The sequence below is a fragment of the Psittacula echo genome (assembly GCF_963264785.1).
Source record: "Psittacula echo genome assembly, chromosome: 1".
Taxonomy (NCBI): domain Eukaryota; kingdom Metazoa; phylum Chordata; class Aves; order Psittaciformes; family Psittacidae; genus Psittacula; species Psittacula echo.
Window position 1 is genome coordinate 41,852,326 of NC_137735.1, and position 21,071 is coordinate 41,873,396.

General features: G+C 38.3%; 1 protein-coding gene across 1 annotated transcript in view; it reads left to right on the forward strand.

Moving 5' to 3' along the window:
- SH3RF1 (SH3 domain containing ring finger 1) overlaps positions 1 to 21,071 on the forward strand; it is a gene marked incomplete at both ends in the record, with an annotated part of 83,302 nt that overhangs the window by 38,085 nt on the left and 24,146 nt on the right. The window contains 2 exons of the mRNA XM_080616268.1: positions 11,160 to 11,435; positions 12,814 to 12,909. Coding sequence (XP_080472394.1) covers positions 11,160 to 11,435; positions 12,814 to 12,909 — 372 coding nt within the window. The remainder of the gene's footprint in view (positions 1 to 11,159; positions 11,436 to 12,813; positions 12,910 to 21,071) is intronic.

A 21,071-nucleotide genomic window follows, 5' to 3' on the forward strand; every position in this document is an offset into this window, starting at 1 on the left:
GAACTAGATGATCTTAAGGTCCTTTCCAACCCTAACTATTCTATGATTCTATGATTCTTGGAAATTTTGGAAAGGTAAAGGGCTTTTAGGAAAACGCATACAACAACAGGATAGAATTGCTATTAAATTGTTGTTTGAAGTAGAAAGGATGTGTGTTTTGAAATAGAAGACTACTTTCAAGAAGCAGCTTTCTGCATATAATACTCAAAGCTTACCATTTTGAGGCAGTGTCTACCCAATACAGAAAAGATGGGGGAAGATTTCCCAATGAAATCATCTCCAAACAGAGAGATTTAATCTGTGTTATGACAGCACAGTGATGATCAACTTGTTACTTTCAAATTTCCTCTTCTTTCTGTGGTGAACACAAAAGCGGTTGCTGATAGACAATTCATTTAAATAGTTTAGATGCTTGTAGTTTCTGTGGCACAGTGAAATCTGTTCAGTTTGTTGAAACCAACTAATAATATATCAACAGTGCAGATGGACTAGAGGAACAGAACTCCTGTAAGCAAACATAGAATGACTAGACCTCTCTGGACCTAAGTTCTGTTAGTTTTTCAGTGGTAAAATCCTGAGAGGTCAACAGATTGTCCTTTTAAAAGGCTTGTAAAGGTACTGTGACAGCAGAGGAGTGTGTGGTGATGCAAGGTGTGGCTAGGAAAAGTCTACGTACCAATTCAGATCTGATAAACTCAAGACCTGTGGATCCATTTTGTTTTCTACATTAATTAATTACACTAAAATTTGAATAGTATTAATTTGGGCAATATGAAATGTGAAGCATGGTGTACTGTGGCATTGTGGGTTCAAGCCTCTTCTAGGCGCAGAAGGCTCAGTTGCACCACGCTGTTTGTCTGCTTTGGCAGTCTGGCTGAAATAACCAGGAGGTGCAAACTCCAGCCTGTCACTGCACGAGAGATAAATGTTGAAGTGGCATTCTTTTGGCTCGCTCAGCTCATTTATTATATGGAAGCGCATACAGGAACATTTATCTTGGGAGAAAAAGAAAATCATCATTTCAGCAAGGATTAGTTGCCTTTTCAAAAAACCAGCTGCTTCAAGTAGAATACCATAAATATACTTTTTGGAAAAAGAAAATATTCCAGGAAGCTTTGAGGCATGAAAAATTTAAAGTAAAAATGAATAGCAAACAGAGTTTGTCACTTAGTCTGTGCATGCAGCAAATGTGTATTTGTATGTACTGCAGTGATAGGCATAGGGCTGTTTGAATTCAGGATATTCAAGGAATTAAATTGATTCCAAAAGAATTTCAAGCAAGTGAGGGGGTTTCAGGAGAAGGAAGACATGGTACTGGTCCCAGATCAAGCGTAGCGAAAGTCCCTCCGGATTCTGGCAACAAGAGTTTGCAGGGAGTACCTGAGAAGTATGTCTGACAGTGATGTGTTCGTTCATGATGTTTGACAAGCACCCGGACATTTACAGAATGGTGGAAGTGATGGAAAATAAACCTAACAACACTTTCTCAGCAGTTGGTGAAATATCAGATGCTGTCTCAGATTTTTAAAATCTAATTCAGATAGGAGAGCTGTGTGTGGTTACTCTTCATTGTAATTTTAGACCTTGCACTGTTTTGGTGGGGAGCACATTAATGCTTGATCAGAATGGAACGCAGAACATGTTCAGATGAAAAGTTGTGCCTGTCGACCTTAATAGGTTTTCATCAAAAAATTCAGCAACCTCTTAATTTGCAACTGTGTCTTTTCCCAGTGCTGAATTTTTGGCAGCAAAGTATTTGAGAGATTAAAGGAATGTTTCTTCATGCTGATCTCACCAAGAGAAATCTTACCAAGTCACTCCCTTATTCAGAGTAATTTGCTGGCTTTGCTCCTTCTGTATCATGTTCAAACTCCTCACCTTCAAAGCTCGGTAGAAGTTTGCTCTTGGCAATCTCATTTCTCATTTATTCTTTTCATTTTTTTCCATCTGCCTTCTCACCTGGAATTCCCTCACCTTTTCTTGGTGCAACAAGTAAACATATTAATTTTCACATCACAGCAAGGGAAGCTTGTTTATGTTCATTTTCAAAGTGTAAAAACCTGTAGAACAATACAGAGCATTACTCTTAAATTTTTAATGTTGTTGATAAACCCTCTGGAGCTTTTGACATTTGTTTTAAAATATCAGCTCCCTAAAGCTGGGACAGAGCCTCCTGCGTTCCAGTGCATAAACCAAATGTTCCAGTCTTCTGCGCTAAGTAGATTAACTTTTTTTAAAGTGAGCAAACTGCGTCTGGTAAAGTGATTTGTAAAGTGGTGCTTCAAACTGCAGATTTGTGAGAGAATTTTATATGTGGTCAGTAACATAGATCTACTTTTCCAGCATTGATGGCTTATGTTAAATGCAGAAATGAAAGAGAAGATAGGTATTCTGATTAGCCATGTGAGGTCTGGTAGACAACATAGGTGCTTGCTTCTTGCCATTACTCCTATATAGCACAGCTCAGTGATACCGCATTAATAATGGAATCCCTCCTAGGTGTTAGCCATAATACCTTATGGTGTTATGTAGACTCCCTTTATTTCCTTCTAATGCACTGAGGTTTTGTGTTTAATGTGTTAAAAAAAAAAAAAAAGGCAAAGAAAAAGAGAATGTATTAAATAAAAGGAGGGAGGTGGTTGACTGTGTCCCTGTATCTTTATTAACTACTACACATGCTGCAGAAATTCTCACCAGCTGTCATGAACAGTATGTCTGCCATACTGACTATAGACTACAGCAAGATGTCGTCTTGTGAATGTTTTGTTGACTTAGGTTTTTTTCCCCTTCTGGTGACTGATAAGATTTGTAATAGGGTTAGATGGTTGTTGAGCTAGTAAGGCAGATTCCGATGATAATAGTTGCAGTTGTTGATGCTTCACTTGTTTGTGAAAGGGTCTGTGGCATATCTAGCTGCCTCCCATTAAGTCAATGGGAAAGAAGAGTATTCTGATATTGCATAAAAATTTCTATTTAATCTGGATTTGGAGCTCAGAATGGCACGTCTTGCTTGGGAATCAATTATTTTGCTCTTTAAGCAATTGCATATATGGCTTCTGACAGGAAAAGTAAATTCCAGACAACCGTATTAGACGGATAAGTATGAAGTTAGGCAGCAGGAAAAGGATGTCATAGATGTCCAATTTCAATCTTATATGGAAACTAAAGAGTGAAAAGAGAAGACTACACAATAGCCAGGTGAGAATGAATTTGGGGAAAGAATTTAATGCTTGGATGTGGTCTGTATTGTTGGTAGTTTTCAGATGGAGGGGACTCTTCTGTGCACAATGTTCTGTGATTTTATGTTCATATAACAAACAAGCAAAAAAAAAAAGCAAGTGATATTTAAGAATCTGTATTGGCACAGGCAAGTTGTCACACTTCCAAAACAGATTTTGGGTGGGGAGCAAATAGTTACGGAAGGCATTTTACAGGGTGACTAGGCAAAATGGGGCATCTTGTTAAATACAGAAGTACTAATCTAGCAATTGGGTATTTTGAACAGTTGAATAGTTCTGTATTCTGAGCTTCAGTGATATATATCTTAGAAAATTACCTGAGACATACTATTTCTGACTCTTTTACCAGGTCTTTGACAGGCTCTCAACCTGTGTGATTTATTTTTCTTATTATTTGCTTGCTGCTTTTCGTGCTACGTTTTTCCAATTTACTTTTCTGCAGCAGTGGGTCGGTATCTACTCCTTCTATTTTCTATTTTCCAAAGTGTTCTTTAAAAAGATAAGTTTAATACCTGTGAAGTAGGTTTCTTGCACTTTCATAGGTCTATGTAGAGAAAGTGGAAATAGCAAAGCTTTCCAAAGCACTTGACCTACGTTTGTAACTCTGAGATGTTCATAGGGATTTTAATGTTGACAAATAGGATATGATGGGGGAGCACTGAGTAAATTTTAACATCCCATCCCATACTAAGACTTCTTCAGGGATATACAGTAGTTAGTGTCAGTGCCTAAAGAAAAACAGTGGGAATAGTAGCATTGGCAGATTGACCAGTAGTGTTGGTCAGTTTATAAGAGCAGATCTTTAAAGAAAATTGTTGCTTTCAGAAAGAACAATTTTCACATAAGAACTATATAAACATCTTAGCTCTACATAGCGAAGACTTTAAAGTTTTGTTTAGATTCTTAAAAGGATCTGGTTTTTTAAAAGCAAAATGGTTTTGTGGTAAGCAATCAAAAGGTCCTCATGCTTCTTAGGTTTTTTTACCCATGGAAAGAAGCAGTCTTAACCTGTCAAATGCATATAGTTAAAATATTTGGGGACATGCAGTGTGCAAGGTATAGTTATTTTCTCATCTTCACTTTTTCCTAGTTTTTACTTGTTTGGTTATTTTGAGAGCTTCGTTTGGCGGAAAACGGTCACAATTTTCTTTACTTAACAAACCTTGGAAAGTAAGTAGCTGAGAACTTTGCATTTTGGATAGAAAAAGAAGAGAAAGTGGCATTTTGAAGACACTTGGGTTTTAGTTTGAAAAAAGTTTGAGAAACACAGGTATTGCACGGAAAGGGACTGGGCTAAGTGCTTTTAGAAAGCTTTGTAAATGTCCCTTTCTAACCTTCCATATTATTAGTCTGATTGCTTAGGCCTTAAGGCAACATTTCTAAATTCCTTTCATTCTCCTGTACTTCAGCTTTTAATTCCAAAACAACCTTGTGGGAGACAGTTGCTCATACTTACATTAAACAAACTCATATTTATTTCTTGACATCAGACAAGGAAAAAAAGCCAAAATGTTTTCTTCTAAAAGCTGTTAAGACAGAGGAAGCAAAAAGGACTTTCATAAGCTGGCTACTTTAAGTAGGTCATTAATAGTTTCTCTCAAAAGAACACATAAAAATTGTTTATATGAGGACACAAGCTACCCTTGTATTACAGAATACAGGGTTTCTCTTAGCTTGTGCTGGGGAGTTCTGCAGGTTACAGAGAGCAAAGTTAACTGATAAAGTCATCAAAAGAGTCAGGCAAAGGGCTCTAGGAATAGTTGGAATTTCAACCTGCGTTAGATGGCTGAAACCTGGAAATTAAAAGAGTATTCTGAGGTGTCACACGCTATTACATTTAGAGCTAGTATTGGTGTTAACAGTTATCATGTATAAACATTAGTGAATTACCATAATCTGTGATAGTTAGCTAGTTGCATACACATTTTAACTTGATGGTTGAGTTAAATAATTATTTAACTCAATAATCCCGTTTCTTTGTTTAGCAAGAATCTAGATTAAAAACTGATTGCAGTTGCTCAGCTTTTCCAGAAGTATAATAAATATGTTGGCTTGATTGTGGTTTTTATCCTGCATCCTATTTTTTCCTGAAAGTAATCTTTCTTCAAAATGATTACTGTTATCTAGGTCACAGTTAAGTTATACACAGATGGGTTTCAAACCTGGTCTCTTTCATCAGGGTAATCTGGCTAGCTAGTTTCGATGCACAATTTCTCCTACTTTTATTAAAATCAAAAACTATACCAATCTGAGACTAACCATATTTGAATTTTCATTTCAAAACTACTACTTTTTTTTTAGTTACTATTTTAAGTAAAATGTTTGGTTATTTATGTATGCTGAGAAAAGTGAGATTTGTTACAACTATATCATTGGAAACTACTAGAAATGAATATACTTGCCAACATCACCATTGTTGACTTCCTTTATCTGGTGAGCTGTCATATAGAAGATACTGTCTCACTGTATTCAGTAGAGCAACAGTAATTCATATCAGCTGATACCAAGGCTTGTTTTTATGATTATTAGGGCATACTGGCAACTTGATACAGCCTCCTGACATAAAAATGTATTACGTCATTCAGATAGCATTAACCTCAGAGGCACTTTAACTAGAAATAATTTAATTTGACTGATGACCTCTGCAGTCTTCCAAGATAGTTCTGATGGTAGAGGTATGTGAAAGTGATTCCACTAACAATCTAGTGTCAGGTACAGATTAATAACACTTGAGTTAGCCTTTCTTTGAGCAAATCTGACATAATTTGTATTGTTCCATAGATGGGAAAAATAAATGCAGGGAGCCAGCTTTTAACATTCGTCTTGGATTATGGAGATATTTTGTGTTCTGGAACTCGGAAAGAGTTGGGGTGACTTAGTTTCAAATGTTGTTGCCTTCTAGGTAGGTGTGTTCTGCAAAACTCGAGCATTTAATTTGTTCAGGTGAAAGCAGTATACCTATAGCTTAACATAGGGAGCATGTTTCCTTTCTTTAGAAGGAAATCCTACTGAAGGAAACACAACTTTTAACATAAGCAGTTTAAGAAGGTCTTCAGTGAAGTATTCTTATAAGCTCTGTGTCTCAAAATATGTGAAAATCCAAATGCAGATACAAAAAGAACAAAGGAAGCTGCAACAGAGAAAATGGAACTAAACAGGTTAGATTAAGACTTGAAAGCAGGTATTGGAGCCAGCAAGATGAAAGAGAAATGAAGAAAACTGTAGGTGCAAAATGGGGTGTTCTTGCATGTAGGACTGGACGGCTTGGTAAAGGCCAAAGAAGGCAAGAAAGCAGAAATACACATTAGCAAAAGTAATAAAGATGCATCTGAAAGATTTGAGTCAAGAAGGGAACTTTGACTGAATGTGAAATAGAATGGACTAGAAGATTAAAAGAAGCAATGTTGTCTTTTAAAAGGTTTGTATGACTGGGAGTTTAAAGAGGAATTCTCAGGTATACCTGTAGCTACTGGAGAATGTATTAATGCAGAGTTCACTCAACCCAGATCTGCCTTGCAAACAAGTTGGCTGCAGCATATTAACAAGCTCCTTTCCTTATATAAAGGCAGCTTTTATTGGTAACCAAGTATGTCTTACAAGACTGGTTCTTTGGGGGATGGGGTGGGAGGGAGTTAGACTGATAAAAGCACCTCTGTAGCACTGGACTTTCTGTACTTACAATTGCTGTGTAACTGGAGATTTTCTGTAATAGTTTCTCATCTTGTCCAGGTTGTGAATGTGACTGATTTGATGTGGGCTGTGCATGGAAAGAAAATTAAAAGATAGATGAAGAAAAATCATTTTTCTGTCTTTACTTGTAAGAAAATTGCAAATAACTGATGATTATTAGAGATCCTCTTACAACATGGATCAAAATGATCATAACTTCCAGTTTTTAGATATTCTGTAAAGAAAGGCAGAACTTATTTAGGAAAGCAAGGCATAAAAGCTGTCTGAGCAGGCCAGCTTTTTTTAGGCTGATAGCACTTTGGTTGGGCACATAGACAGTTACAGAAATTTTTTGTGTCTGTCCTACTACTAACACAAACAGTACTTCTGTACAAAGAAGGCTTCCTGGCCTCTTGAAGACACTCTGTGTCTAAGAACCTCAAACAGTTGAAAACAGCATGGATATTCTAGGTAAATTCAACTGGTTCACAGGGAAGCCCCAGCCACATCCCAGTCTTACAGCCGGAGAACGGGGAATGCCTTGCTTGGAAAACTGACAATCAGCAGCACCGCACAGAGAGGTTTGGAAGGAAACAGAAATGCAGATGACCCAGTATCAGTTCCATTCATTTCCTTGGTAGGGGATTTACTATTTTTGCTGCTTTAGCTTATGCTGGTTCTCCAAGTGCAGTAAGTTATACAATGAACACTGGTTTACGCCAGTATAAGCATATTTGTGTTTGGGCTTCTGCCACAGAAACTTTTCAAAAGGAAATCAGATCTCATGTTTCTGTGCAGGCATAAGTTTCTCTTGGCTCAAGCTTATGAAAAATACATACAGTTGCGTACTGTCCATTAAAAAAAATGAGTGAAGTTCAAAATAAGGTGACTGAAGGCAAAGTATAAATCCAAAGAGAAAAAATTGGAAAGTGAAATCTGTAGGTTTCTAGGACAAAATATCTGAGTTTGGAGAAGAAATTTGATGCAAGCCTCATCTGTATATATATGAGTGCATATGTATATGAGGCTCATACATATATGAATGCATATGCATTTTTTCATGTGCTTGTTAAGACATTTGTTTTGATGTTGTCATATATTTATTGTTAATCTTACTTTCTTTAAAGCAATCTGGCATGTGAAATGTATGCATATCCATGACTTAGCTAAAAATTAATTTAAATAATTTGTATATCAGCAGTAGAATTAGAAGTTCAAATATTTTTGCCTAAGGATTTTGCATAAAGACTGAAGAAATAATTCTAAGAATCCTAGTTTGTGTGGAGTCTTTGAGTTTTATATTTTAATTTCCTAAAATGTTTTTTTGTCTGGTTTTGGGTTGGTTTTTTTTTTTTTGATTGCTTTCTCAAAGAGTTGGCTGGGTAACTGGCAGCTGCAAACCTAAGGGTAGGCTGCATAGTTCTTCCAAAGCCTTCCTTTCATGTTTAGCCAAGTGAGAGACACAGAGTGAAATGTAAACTCCGGCTCAGTATATCCTCATGGCCTTCTCTCCTGGTGAGCAGCCCGCAGGGCAGAAGGGGGGCTGAAGCCACCCAAGGATGCTAACCGCAACGGCCTGAGAGACGCCGGCAGTGAGCTGCTGCTGCCAGGTTGCTCGGAGGAGGAATGTGAAGATGGTGCTCCTGGGCCCTTGATACCAGATCACTGAGATGGTGCTCCTCATCCCACTGCTCCTTCTCATTCCATCCTCCCCCTGCGATGAAGGAAAAGGCATTCACTTTCCTTCCGTTTAACTGTTTCCCTCTAATTCCCAGCAGTCTGAGAGCTAAGTTTGTGTTGTGTTTGAAATTACAGACTGTTTGAAATTACAGACTGGAACCATCTTCATTTCATTTTTCATTTCTATTTTATTTTCAAGCTTTGCAGAAACTCAACCTATACACGGGGAAAGGAACTTCTTATGAAATATAAACAGATGTTTGTACATTCGAGTGAAGGTTGTTTGTAGGAGGCTTTGTGGTAAACCATGTCAATGCAGTATCAAGGTCTAACAATTAAATAATGACTAATTGATGAGTTTGATCACATTGACATGATCTGCTGTGCTGGCACTCCTGGTTTGTTTTGGTTTTTAAAAAAGTATTTTTTTCCAACTGTATTTTATACTTAGAACTAATCTTTAAGTTCTTCCTCAGTACAGGGACATAGAAAACTTTCTCCTGGGACAGAAGGGTGATTCCCAGAACTCCAGCTATTTCCTCCAGTGCTAGGGAGATGCGTATGTCTTACAGTAGCCATAATTGCTTGGGGCCTTTTTTCTACCAAGTAATTCTTCGGCTTCTAATCACTGAAGGGCTGTAAGTTTGGGGGTTTTTTGTGAGTTTGTTGTTTGGGTAGAAATGGAAATGTGAGCAGCATCCTCTCTCTTGTGTAGAGATGTGTTTCTTTTTGCTTCCAGCCATCCCTCTCCTCCTCCAGTTCTCTCTGTGCTCGTCCTTACTACATTTATACTGCCTGCTTCCTTTGTTCTGTCTGTTTATTCTGCAGAGAGCATGTAGGACTCAAAAATACATACATACAGTATTTTTTTCATTCTTCTGTGTGGCCATGAATTTTCCCCTCAATCAGTTGGGGCCCACAAATTCTCTAGTTGATATTTTATAGTCTTTTTCTCTATCCAGGTTTACACAGAGTATGCTCAGTGGTGTACATTCTGCACTGATGCAGTGAAGTGTGATGGTGAAGAAAAATATTGTTTGTGTCAGTCTGAAGATCACCAGGTTTTGTGAACGTGTGCTAATATAACAGTTTTAGTGACCATCACAGATACAATAGAATGAACTGTGTTTTTTCCTGTACTCAACTATATCTGTGCATATACATACTGTGTTCTTTAGACTGTTATAGAAATAAAACTATTAAATAAGCTAATCTTTAAGATATTATTTAGCTATTCATGAAATTATTAATATGTTTATAAAACCGTACACAGAAATTAAAGATACTCAAACTATAACTATATTGAAAGACAAAATTTTAACTGTTAAATGTGAAATAAATTATCAAGTACTCTGTCTTCTGACTGATGAGACAAACTTGAAGTGGTAATTCCTTCTGAGAATTTCCTGGCATTGTGTGTGATATTGCAAGTGCAATTCCAGTTTACAATCTGAGCTGGTAGAAGACTTGAGAGTCTACCATGGGGTAGATGTGGTGAATAAACATGCCTTTTCCATAAGGGATGGCAGTAAAGATGTGAAAGACTCTGCTCTAGTTGAGTATAAATGCTGTCTTTGCTATGGAAAGACTGTCTTAGTAATGCACGTTACTGCTGTTTACGTCATGAAGCAGGTGAGCTCCCCTCTAGATACGAAAAGTTGGAGGGAAAGAGTTTTGAAGGCAGTAGCCGTGCTAGAGTTGTAGAGTTTCGTGGCTCACTCTTGTGAAATGTGGAGGCACAGACTGAGCAATTAAAAAGTAATACCTGCAGTGCATGTAAGGAAGGATGACACAGTATTATGTAGTAATCCTTCTGACATGCATTCAAGAGCTGCACCAATGACCTGTAGTTTTCAGATATTGTGGAGGAATCAAGGGAAGAACACCCAAGGAAACACACCTTCAACAGTTCCCCCTCTTCCTTCCGTTCCCCTCCCCCCAGCAATTCTTTTCAGTTGTGCTTCTAAATAAATGATTAAATTAAAAGGGTTGTTCCAGGATGAAATATCTCACCCTTAATAAAGCGAGATTTGCTTTTCACGCTGGAAAACACCTCCCTGATGCCCTCATCCTTAGCATTCTGTGCTTGCGAAATAGGTGAAGTGAGGAGAATATTAAGAAAGTCAGGCAGAAAACATGCCTGAAAGGTCTCACGGCAAGTTTGTTATTCCAGTGCTGTATTGTCTTGCAGCATTTTTCTGACAGATCTCTCAAGTAGTCAGGATGCTTTCCAGTTTGGATTTTTGTTTGTTGGTGTTTTAGTTTTTTTAATGCTTAAGCTTAGTGAATTAGTACACAAGGGTTAAAGTATTATGGATTTTGCCTCTCTTGCAACATTGTAGCATTATTGAAAATAATGAAGTTTAAGGGCGTATTAAGACTGGATAGAACTGAAGCTCTTTCTACACAATCGGATAAAATCAGAATCATTGCAATAGAATAATTTTACTGTGTATAATTTTACTTTGCAATTTTATTGTTTCATTCATAGTCTCTCACAGAATGTGATGCACATTGTATTTAGTAATACTCATCTAATTGTAGTGATTTTATTTTTATTTTTCTTTTCAGGGTGTACCTCAGTTACCATGTGCCAAAGCATTGTATAACTACGAAGGAAAAGAACCTGGAGATCTTAAATTCAGTAAAGGAGACATCATCATTTTGCGTCGACAGGTGGATGAAAATTGGTATCATGGAGAAGTCAATGGCATCCATGGCTTCTTTCCTACCAATTTTGTTCAGATTATTAAACCTTTACCTCAGCCTCCGCCTCAGTGCAAAGCACTTTATGACTTCGAAGTAAAAGACAAGGAAGCAGATAAAGACTGTTTACCATTTGCAAAGGTAAAAACAGAATAAAATTATTTTCTTTTGATAATGTCATGCACTTGGATAACAATAATAAGACTGTTCTGTAGTCTTGTCTGCATGTTCTTTAATGGAGCTGCACATATTCGAAAAAGGTAGTTCTGAAGGTATTTCTTTTATGTTGATTAGTTTTGCCCTGCTTCTCTTCCTAAATTACGCGTAATTCCTCTCAGGTTTTACTTTTGAGAATGCAAGTTTTCATAATTGCAGTAGTAATGTTCTTAATTTATGGGAAATAGGCTATGTTATGAATTAAGTGTTCCACCTTCTAAAGAAACTCATTTTAAATTGTTGAAGTTGGTACTATTTTCAGCTTTGCATTTAGTAAGTGACATCTAGATACTAGACAAAAAGTACTACTTAGCTTTGGCATTCTATAATATTACTAATTGCCTTTTGGAAAATACGATGTTTCCAATGTTATTTCTATTGTAGTTAATTTTCTGTCATGCAGGGCATGTAATGGTACAGAGTTTTAATAGGAATTAGAGCTGTTAATCAGTTTCTGATTCTTGAGTTTATCAAATTGCACAAGAATGTCACAAGAACAAATGCAAACTAATTGCTTCTCTACCAATCAATGCCTGTTAAAAATGAAACGGATGGCTACAATCCAAACCGATATTAACATGCGGACAGACAATGGTTATCACAGCACAAAACATCAATATTGTTGAGGATGATTGGCATTAGCTTGTGTATTTTGATTAACTTGTTGGCAAACTTGGTTACTGTTAGTTTGGTTTTTGGGTTTGTTTTTGTTTGTTTTAAATCCCCAGTCCTGCTTGAGTAAGCATATGTTTCCAAATATTTTAACTTGCATATGAAGCAATTATGTATCTTCAGTATAAGCAAGAGCAATGTTTAATGTGCACATAAATCCTTTTTCTATGTAATGTTCTCAAAACTGTATCTAGTCCAAATGCTTCATGTAATTGTCAAAGAAATTGTATCATTTACCAGTGTTCTTAAGTACTTAAGTAGAAAAGCAATTATCTAGGGAAGTTTAGGTAATGAGTCAGTTGAGAAGGAAAAAGATTGTGGTTCTGTTGATTAATGCCAAGGATTTAAAAGAGGGCTGATGAATACCATGGACTGAACACAGCAGGAAGTCTGGCACTAAGCATGAAGTCAGATGGCTGAGATGAGCTGTGGACAGTTAGCTTAACTCTGACAAAATATGGAAAAGAACGGCTGGAACTGACTTCAGCCCCAAAAATGTTCCTGTTACAGATTGCCTTCTCTGTGTTCTTGTCCTTGCACTGCCTTCTCTGATTGCTCATGCATTATGGAGGGAAATGAAATTAGAAGCTTAATTAGACTTGGGAGACATAATCACTGCATGTTCACACAGGATGATGTTCTGACTGTAATTCGCCGTGTGGATGAAAACTGGGCAGAAGGAATGCTGGCTGACAAGATAGGAATATTTCCAATTTCATATGTTGAGGTGAGTGAATTTGAGTACTTGGTAAGGTTGTGCCCAGTGTGTATTTTATTTTCTAAAAATAAAAATAATTAGTACTCCTGATGATTGTAAAATAACCTGAGATATAAGTACTCTTAGACCTAAAATAATCTAAGGTCTGCGTGCTTAGTTTGGGAAAGTTAATGACCTCAGCAGTTGAACAAGTGATTTTTACTTAGCTGTTTGATACCTATTTTCATAGAATGGAATTGGAATGACAGTACTTGGAGGCAGTCACTGTGTTTTCTTGTTAATAGTGGAGTTGTGCAGTCAATCACAAACCACACTTAAACACAAAATGAAAGCAATCAGCCAGTCAGAGAAATAAAATAGTAGGGTTTGCACTGTCCCTAATACCTGCCTCTCAAAACCAAATTAGCACAGCTAGGAAGTCAAAGAACAGGCTGTTGGTAAGCAGGAAAAGCATTGATTTTTACGTACAACAGACCCTTATTTTAAACATTCTGTATCTTCCTGCGTTTCTCATATATGATATGACAATTTGCAGAAGTAGCAGCTGAGAAAGTTTCCCCAGCCTTTTAAGGTTTAAGAGTTGAAAGGTGTATTTTCTATATAGAAAGACATAGGTCATTAAGAACTCTGTTTACAGCTGCAGCAATTATTATTAAAATTTGCATTACGGAAAGATACAGAAGTTTGGAATAGTATTTGTCTTTTTCTGATAGGTACCTTACCAAGTATCTGCTATGAATACTTGGTAAGATACGCTTCTTGCACTGACAAGATTTTATTTAAATGAGTGAGGCAGAATGCTGAAAGAAAAAAATATTTTCTATAACCTGTGGGATGGGAAATATGTACCTCAGGTCACAGAAGAAATGTGTAACCATACTAAGAATAAAGTGAGGTTTTTGAGCTGGATTTCTGAATGCCATGAGGAGATGGGAACCATTTAAAAAATGCCTCTGTTCAACCAACACAGAATTTATTCTTCTTAAAAGGGAAAATATGTATATACATTTTTATAGGTTGGTGTAAGGACCTGTACATCTGGGAATAGGAAACATTAAATGACTGGAAAAAAACCCAAGCAAAACCAAAAGGGTTTCAACCTGCTTAGTGCAGTTCTGGCTTCTGTCTAAGAAGCTTTTAAAAGCCAATTTACAGAGTTCTTTCTCCTGGCTATTCACTCCTAGCTCCTTGCAATTAACTGCCCCTTCAGCCAGTAAAGCTTTTTAAAACTAAATCACTTAACTTAGCCAAGTTAGAAAAAGCCCTTTCCTAGGGCTGCCACTTTGGCTAAGTAGCTCACAGCTCCTTTTCCATCTCTACAAAAGTTTGCAAAATAGAGATGTACTCTTGAAAACAAAAATATGTAAAAGTAGTAGTCACAAAATACATTCACTGTTAATGTTTTCAAATTCCATCAGCTATGAAAATGTATTTTCAGATAACCCTTTTAGAATGAGGACTTGTGTACACACATGCAAATCCCCACTAAAATGATATGGGAAATCTAAAATGATAGATGGTACCCAAAGAGATGCTACAGATCCCGTAGGTGGGGGTTTTTTCAGTATATACTAAACTGAAACACATGCTGTGGTGAAGAGCAGTGAGATACGCAGAAAACTGAAAACTATCAATTTGAATTTTGAAATGCCTGTTTTCTGAGATTATGTAACTATTGTTCGGAAAAATAGACAGCTGATACAGCCAAGTATATCAAACCGTTCTTGGCTATGTTATTATTAAAGACACTGAAGATGAGAAGCAATAAATATTTTTGAGTATTTTTAATCTGGCATTTTTAGTTCTATTTCGCAATTCTGTAATCATAACCTATTTTTTGTCATAATGGCAGACACTGCCTTGTTAGTCCACATACTTTGTTTTTTATTGGTTCTGGTTTTGTTTTTTTAATGTGAATTATTAGCAGCATCTACCGATAAAATCTGAGATATGTTGAAGACCATGAAAAACACTGAATCTATCTGAATATAGTTGAGGACAACTTTATACCTGGAGGAATATTTTATGATTCAGTGTTCCCTAGTCTGCTCTATTCTTTTACATTACTTTCTTACTAAATTTGTAGCAATAATAAAAGCTAAGACCAAAAACATTCTGAAGAATTTTTAATAGTGATTCTCTTGAAAGTGTAGTTTAATTGACTCAGAAAACATTCCATCTTTATCTGTAGACACATAGCACTGTGATATAGTTACTTCTATCTGCAAATGAAAAATACATAATGCATACATAGCAAAAAATTCTATTTCCTAAGAAGTGCTAAAACCAAGCAAACCCTCTAGTTTTACTAGCGGGAGACCTAATTAACATATCTAAATTACTAGACTTTTAACTGATGGAATATAATCCTATAATCCTAGGGTGAAATTGGTGAGCTCAGCTCCCTCCTTGAAATGCCTATACACCGATGCGTGCAGCATGGGAAATAAGCAGGAGGAGTTGGAGACCTGTGTTAAGTCAGGAGATTATGATCTGGTGGCAATTACAGAGATGTGGTGGGACAGCTCGCATGACTGGAATATACTCATGGAGGGCTATGTCCTTTTCAGGAAAGACAGGCCAGCCAGGCGGGGTGGTGGGGTTGCTCTTTATGTGCGAGAGCAGGTGCAATGTACTGAGTTCTGTCCAGGGACAGGGGACAAGGGAGTTGAGAGTCTGTGGGTGAGAATTAAGGGGCAGGCTGGCAGGGGCGATACTGTTGTGGGTGTCTGTTACAGGCCACCAGATCAGGGTGAGGAAGTTGATGAGGCCTTCTACAAGCAGCTGAGAGCGGCCTCACAGTCACAGGCCCTGGTCGTCGTGGGGGATTTTAATTTCCCTGATGTTTGCTGGAAGGACTACTCAGCAACCCAGCCACCGTCCAGGAGGTTCCTCCAGTGTATGGATGATAACTTCCTCATGCAAATGGTGAATGAGCCAACCAGGAGAGGAGCGCTGCTGGATCTCATCCTCACTAACAAGGAGGGGCTGGTCGAAGCAGTAAAGGTTGAGGGCTGCCTTGGTTGCAGCCACCACGAGATGGTGGAATTCAGGATCTTGTGTGGTAGGACCAGTACAATAGCAAGTAGAATTGCAACCTTGGACTTCAGCAGGGCAAACTTTGGCCTTTTCAAGCAATTGCTAGGGGAAATCCCATGGGCAAGGCTGCTTGAAGGTAAAGGGGCCCAAGATAGTTGATTGGCATTCAAGAATTGCTTATTCCGAGCTCAAGATCAGAGCATCCCGACACGTAGGAAGTCAAGGAAGAGGGCCAGGAGACCTGCGTGGCTAAATAAGGAACTGCTGGGTATGCTCAAGTGGAAGAGGAGAGTTTACAGGTCATGGAAGGAGGGGCTGGCCACTCGGGAGGAATATAAGGCTGCTGCTAGAGGATGTAGGAAGGCAGCTAGGATGGCTAAGGCCTCCTTAGAATTAAATCTGGCGAGAGGGGTCAAGGACAGCAGAAAGAGCTTTTTCAAATACATAGCTGATAAAACTAACACCAGAGGCAAGGTAGGCCCACTGGTGAACGGGATGGGTGCCCTGGTGACAGAAGATACAGAGATGGCAGAGTTATTGAATGCCTTCTTTGTCTCTGTCTACTCTGCCGGAGGCAGTCCTGAAGAGCCCTGTACTCCTGAGACCTCAGATGAAGTCAGGTCAACGGAGCAGTTTGCCTTAGTCGATGAGGAATGGATTAGAGACCAGTTGAGCAATCTGGACATCCATAAATCCATGGGTCCAGATGGGATGCACCCGCGGGTGCTGAGGGAACTGGCGGAAGTCATTGCTGGACCACTCTCCATCATCTTTACCAAGTCTTGGGAAACGGGAGAGGTGCCTGAGGACTGGAGGAAAGCAAATGTCACTCCAGTCTTCAAAAAGGGCAAGAAGGAGGACCCGGGTAACTATAGACCGGTCAGCCTCACCTCCATCCCTGGGAAAGTGATGGAACACCTTATCCTTGATGCCATCTTAAGGCATGTCAAGGATAAGAGGGTTATGAGGGGCAGTCAACATGGCTTTACCAAGGGGAAGTCATGCTTGACCAACCTCATAGCCTTTTATGAGGAAATAACGTTGTGGATGGATGATGGCAGAGCGGTGGACGTGGTCTACCTTGACTTCAGCAAAGCATTTGACACAGTCTCCCACAGCATCCTCATAGCTAAACTGAGGAAGTGTGGTCTGAATGATCAGGTAGTGAGGTGGACCGCGAACTGGCTGAAGGAGAGAAGCCAGAGAGTTGTAGTCTATGGGGCGGAGTCTAGTTGGAGGCCTGTATCTAGTGGAGTGCCTCAAGGGTCAGTACTGGGACCAGTATTGTTTAATATATTCATCAATGATTTAGATGAGGGAATTGAGTGTACTGTCAGCAAGTTTGCTGATGACACTAAGCTGGGAGGAGTGGCTGACACGCCAGAAGGCTGTGCTGCCATCCAGCGGGACCTGGACAGGCTGGAGAGTTGGGCAGGGAGTAACTTGATGAAATCTAACAAGGGAAAGTGTAAAGTCCTGCATCTGGGCAGGAACAACCCCAGGTTCCAGTATAGGTTGGGGAACGACCTGTTAGAGAGCAGTGTAGGGGAGAGGGACCTGGGGGTCCTAGTGGACGGCAGGATGACCATGAGCCAACACTGTGCCCTTGTGGCCAAGAAGGCCAATGGCATCCTGGGGTGTATTAGAAGGGGAGTGGTCAGTAGGTCGAGAGAGGTCCTCCTTCCCCTCTACTCTGCCCTGGTGAGACCGCACCTGGAATATTGTGTCCAGTTCTGGGCCCCTCAGTTCAAGAAGGACAGGGACCTGCTGGAGAGAAACTTCTTCTCAGTGAGGGTGGCGGAACACTGGAACAGGCTGCCCAGGGGGGTTGTGGAGTCTCCTTCTCTGGAGACATTCAAAACCCGCCTGGACACATTCCTGTGTAACCTTATCTAGGTGTTCCTGCTCCTGCAGGGGGATTGGACTAGATGATCTTTTGAGGTCCCTTCCAATCTCTAATATACTGTGATACTGTGAATTTCAACACGCTTGCATTAAAGGCTGGTCGACCAGATTCTTGCGCAGGGATGAAATCAAATGCAGTGAGTCTAGAAAGTGTATGATTAAGTTTGTAATATTTACGTTTATCTCCGTTCCAAAAAGAAAGATTAATCAGAGCTAAACAGATACTACTATTTTTCTGTGTAGAGTACAGTTCTGACTATAATACACTTTTGTTGGAAAACTTCAAAATTTTGATGTGGTTTAACACTTAGTAAATACACTCCAAATCTAAAAAGTATTTAAATTTTTACAAGTTAATTCAGCACTCATACAGAACAACTAGAAAAACATCAATGTCCTGAATAGAAAAAGGAAAATCAGGGAAAAGAAATCACTGTAAATCAAAATGTCAGTAGAAAATAATGACAGCTTTTGTTTTCCCAAGTTGACATGAACAACTGGGAAACACCTTTGTATTAATCCAGCTCCTCTAGCTTTATTTATAAACAATCTAATAGAAATGTAGGGGAGGAAGAATTCCACTACAGTGGAATTTACATTTTTTTTTTAAACTTCATTGTCATTTTGTACAACTCCATCCATCAGTTAAGACAACATTTTAATCAATGAGAACACAGGATTTTATGTACTTAGTGTGTCAGGTTTAGTTTTTTTATTAGCATCTCCTCTTGTTCCAGACAGGAGGGTTTCAAATCATACTTGTCAGTTAGGGGCAACATTTGCCTTAGTTCCACTTACAGACTTTACTCCTTTGTTTCCAAGTATATGTGAAAGTGAAATGTTGTCCAGAAATTGGAATTTTTACTTAATAATAGTGTTGGTAATGTGTAAAAAATAACTCCTTGACCTATGGTGAGGTAGTAAAATAGCATAAATAAAAACTTTGGATGAACGTGGATGGAAAGATCGTTTGAGGTAGATGGTGTTTTCACTTCCTTTCAGAAAGTGATGATATTTGAATTCTAACTATCTACATGTGAGTGAAGAAAACCTGATTTGTAAACTAAATACAGTAAACCATAAGAGATTTTAAAATAGGTCTTGCATGGTAGTCTACTTGATAATTTCTCCAGATGGCTGCAGGCAGGCAGAAACCTATCTGCTAGCCTCAACTCCTGCCGCAGCACTGAAACACGACTTGGTCTTGCCACTGTTTGGAAAGTTGTTCTGTTTCCTGGGTTTTTGTGGGAAGGGGCATTGGATTTCCGGCTACCTGTTACAGCAAAGATTTTGTTGAATGAAAAAAAAAAAAGTGAATATAAAAGTTAAAGTAAAGAAGCTTTGGATCAAATACATCTGCGCAGGAAAACAACTGACGTAGAAAATGTGGGAACAGACACAGGATGTCTGCAGAAAGGAATGCTGTCTTGAAACACGTCATAGGGTGAGTGGGATGAATCCCCATGGTGATTTTGAATAGTTGCTGGCCATTTCATTGGAGAACACATGCAAGTTCCTCATTTCTCAAGGAAGAAGTAAACTGCACCTTGCAAAATATTCTGCAACTGTTGCTGGCTTCAGGTTACTTCTAGAAGGCCAGTAATCAGCTTACTTCTAGAAGGCCAGTAATCAGTTCACTTCCATGTTTAGTTTCATGCTGCTGCCCTGTGCTTGCTTCTCTACATAAAAAAGCTCAGTACATTGCTTATAATTATATCAGACAAAACAATCCCATGGGCAAGCCTTAACTTTTCTCTGACAGGTTGTTCACTATATGGAATACTCAGATTCTGCAGGCATTAGCAGCTTCAGGAGGTAAACAAACAAAATTAGGTATAACAGGTACCTTGGGGTGCTTTTAGCAGAGTGGCTTTTGGGTTTGATTTTATTCCTGGGTGACCAGTTAACTCTTTTGATTAGGTATTCTTGTTTTAGGAATGAGTACTGCTTTTCTTTCTCTGGTCTGTGTGCAATTTGTGAACAGGCTCTTTGGAAAATGAAAGAGTAGTTTAGATATGCATAGAAGTGGTTGCAGCCATTGAATAAGACATAATGGAAGACACGGATTCTCAGGAAGGACAGGGAGAATTTTGATCTGAGGTAGAAAAAATAAAATGTACAAAATGCGTAAAATGATTATTCTTTGAAAAGTGTGTGCTTTCTTCCATGATGAGGGATAGGACCCTAACAGATTGGGTAGCAGAGAAAGCTTTTTTTGGTCTTATTTTCTACTTGTTTCAATATACTTCTTCCAGCCTCCTATCAGTGATCTGTGATAAAATTACGTTGTTTTCACTGGTGTGTTAAAGGTGTGTTTGCTCTACGTTTAAAACTTAATAAATAAAAAAATAATTACCTCCATAATGAGCTTGGAGGTTAATTGGAGAAAGCTGTATGGTTATGTCTTCTGTACTACACAAGTAGTAAAAAATCATTTTGTCTTATGATCCATGTACAGTATTAGCAGGAAGGAAAATCTAGTGTCCACCTTTTTCTTAGGAATGTTCGCTACTGTGACATTGTCTTCTACCCTTCCTGTTCTCTTCATCTGCCTTCTAAAGGACCAACAATAGGAATATTTAGGAAAAAACTCTACGTTCTCATCTTCATACCCTTTTCCAAATCCCCCATTATGCCATTCTTCCACTGCAGTATATTCTGAGTAGTTCTAATTCTTCAAGCATTTCACAATTTTCCTCTCTTACATCCTAGTAGGTTTTTATGTCAGCTCCTCATTGTTCTGGTAGTTCCAGCTTTGAACTTTGTCTGTTTCTTCTGAATATGCATGGAATTTCCTTCTGGATCTCATCTTTCAAATGCCTTTGGAAACCTTTTCTATATTAAAAAAAATATGAATAAATACATTCTTTATTCTTTTGTACCACTTCATATATATCTACTCGTCCTCAAATATAAAGGAAAGTGTTCAGGGTATGAGCTATTGTCATTTGTGGGAGCTGCATTTAAATCAGTGTCAATGATACCATGATTAATGATGTCTTATTTGTCTAGTAAAGTTATGACGGGGTAAAATGCTACTTTAAAACTCTTCATAAACATAGTAGGTATTTTAGTACTTGTGGAAAAAGGGATGAAATAAAGACAAGATATATAATAATAAGATATATAATACACTGAAGAATAGAAGTAGTACTTCCATGGTAACTAATTTCATTCTTTCACCCTGATGTTCTTCACAGAAGATTTTTCCCTTCTTCATAATTGGC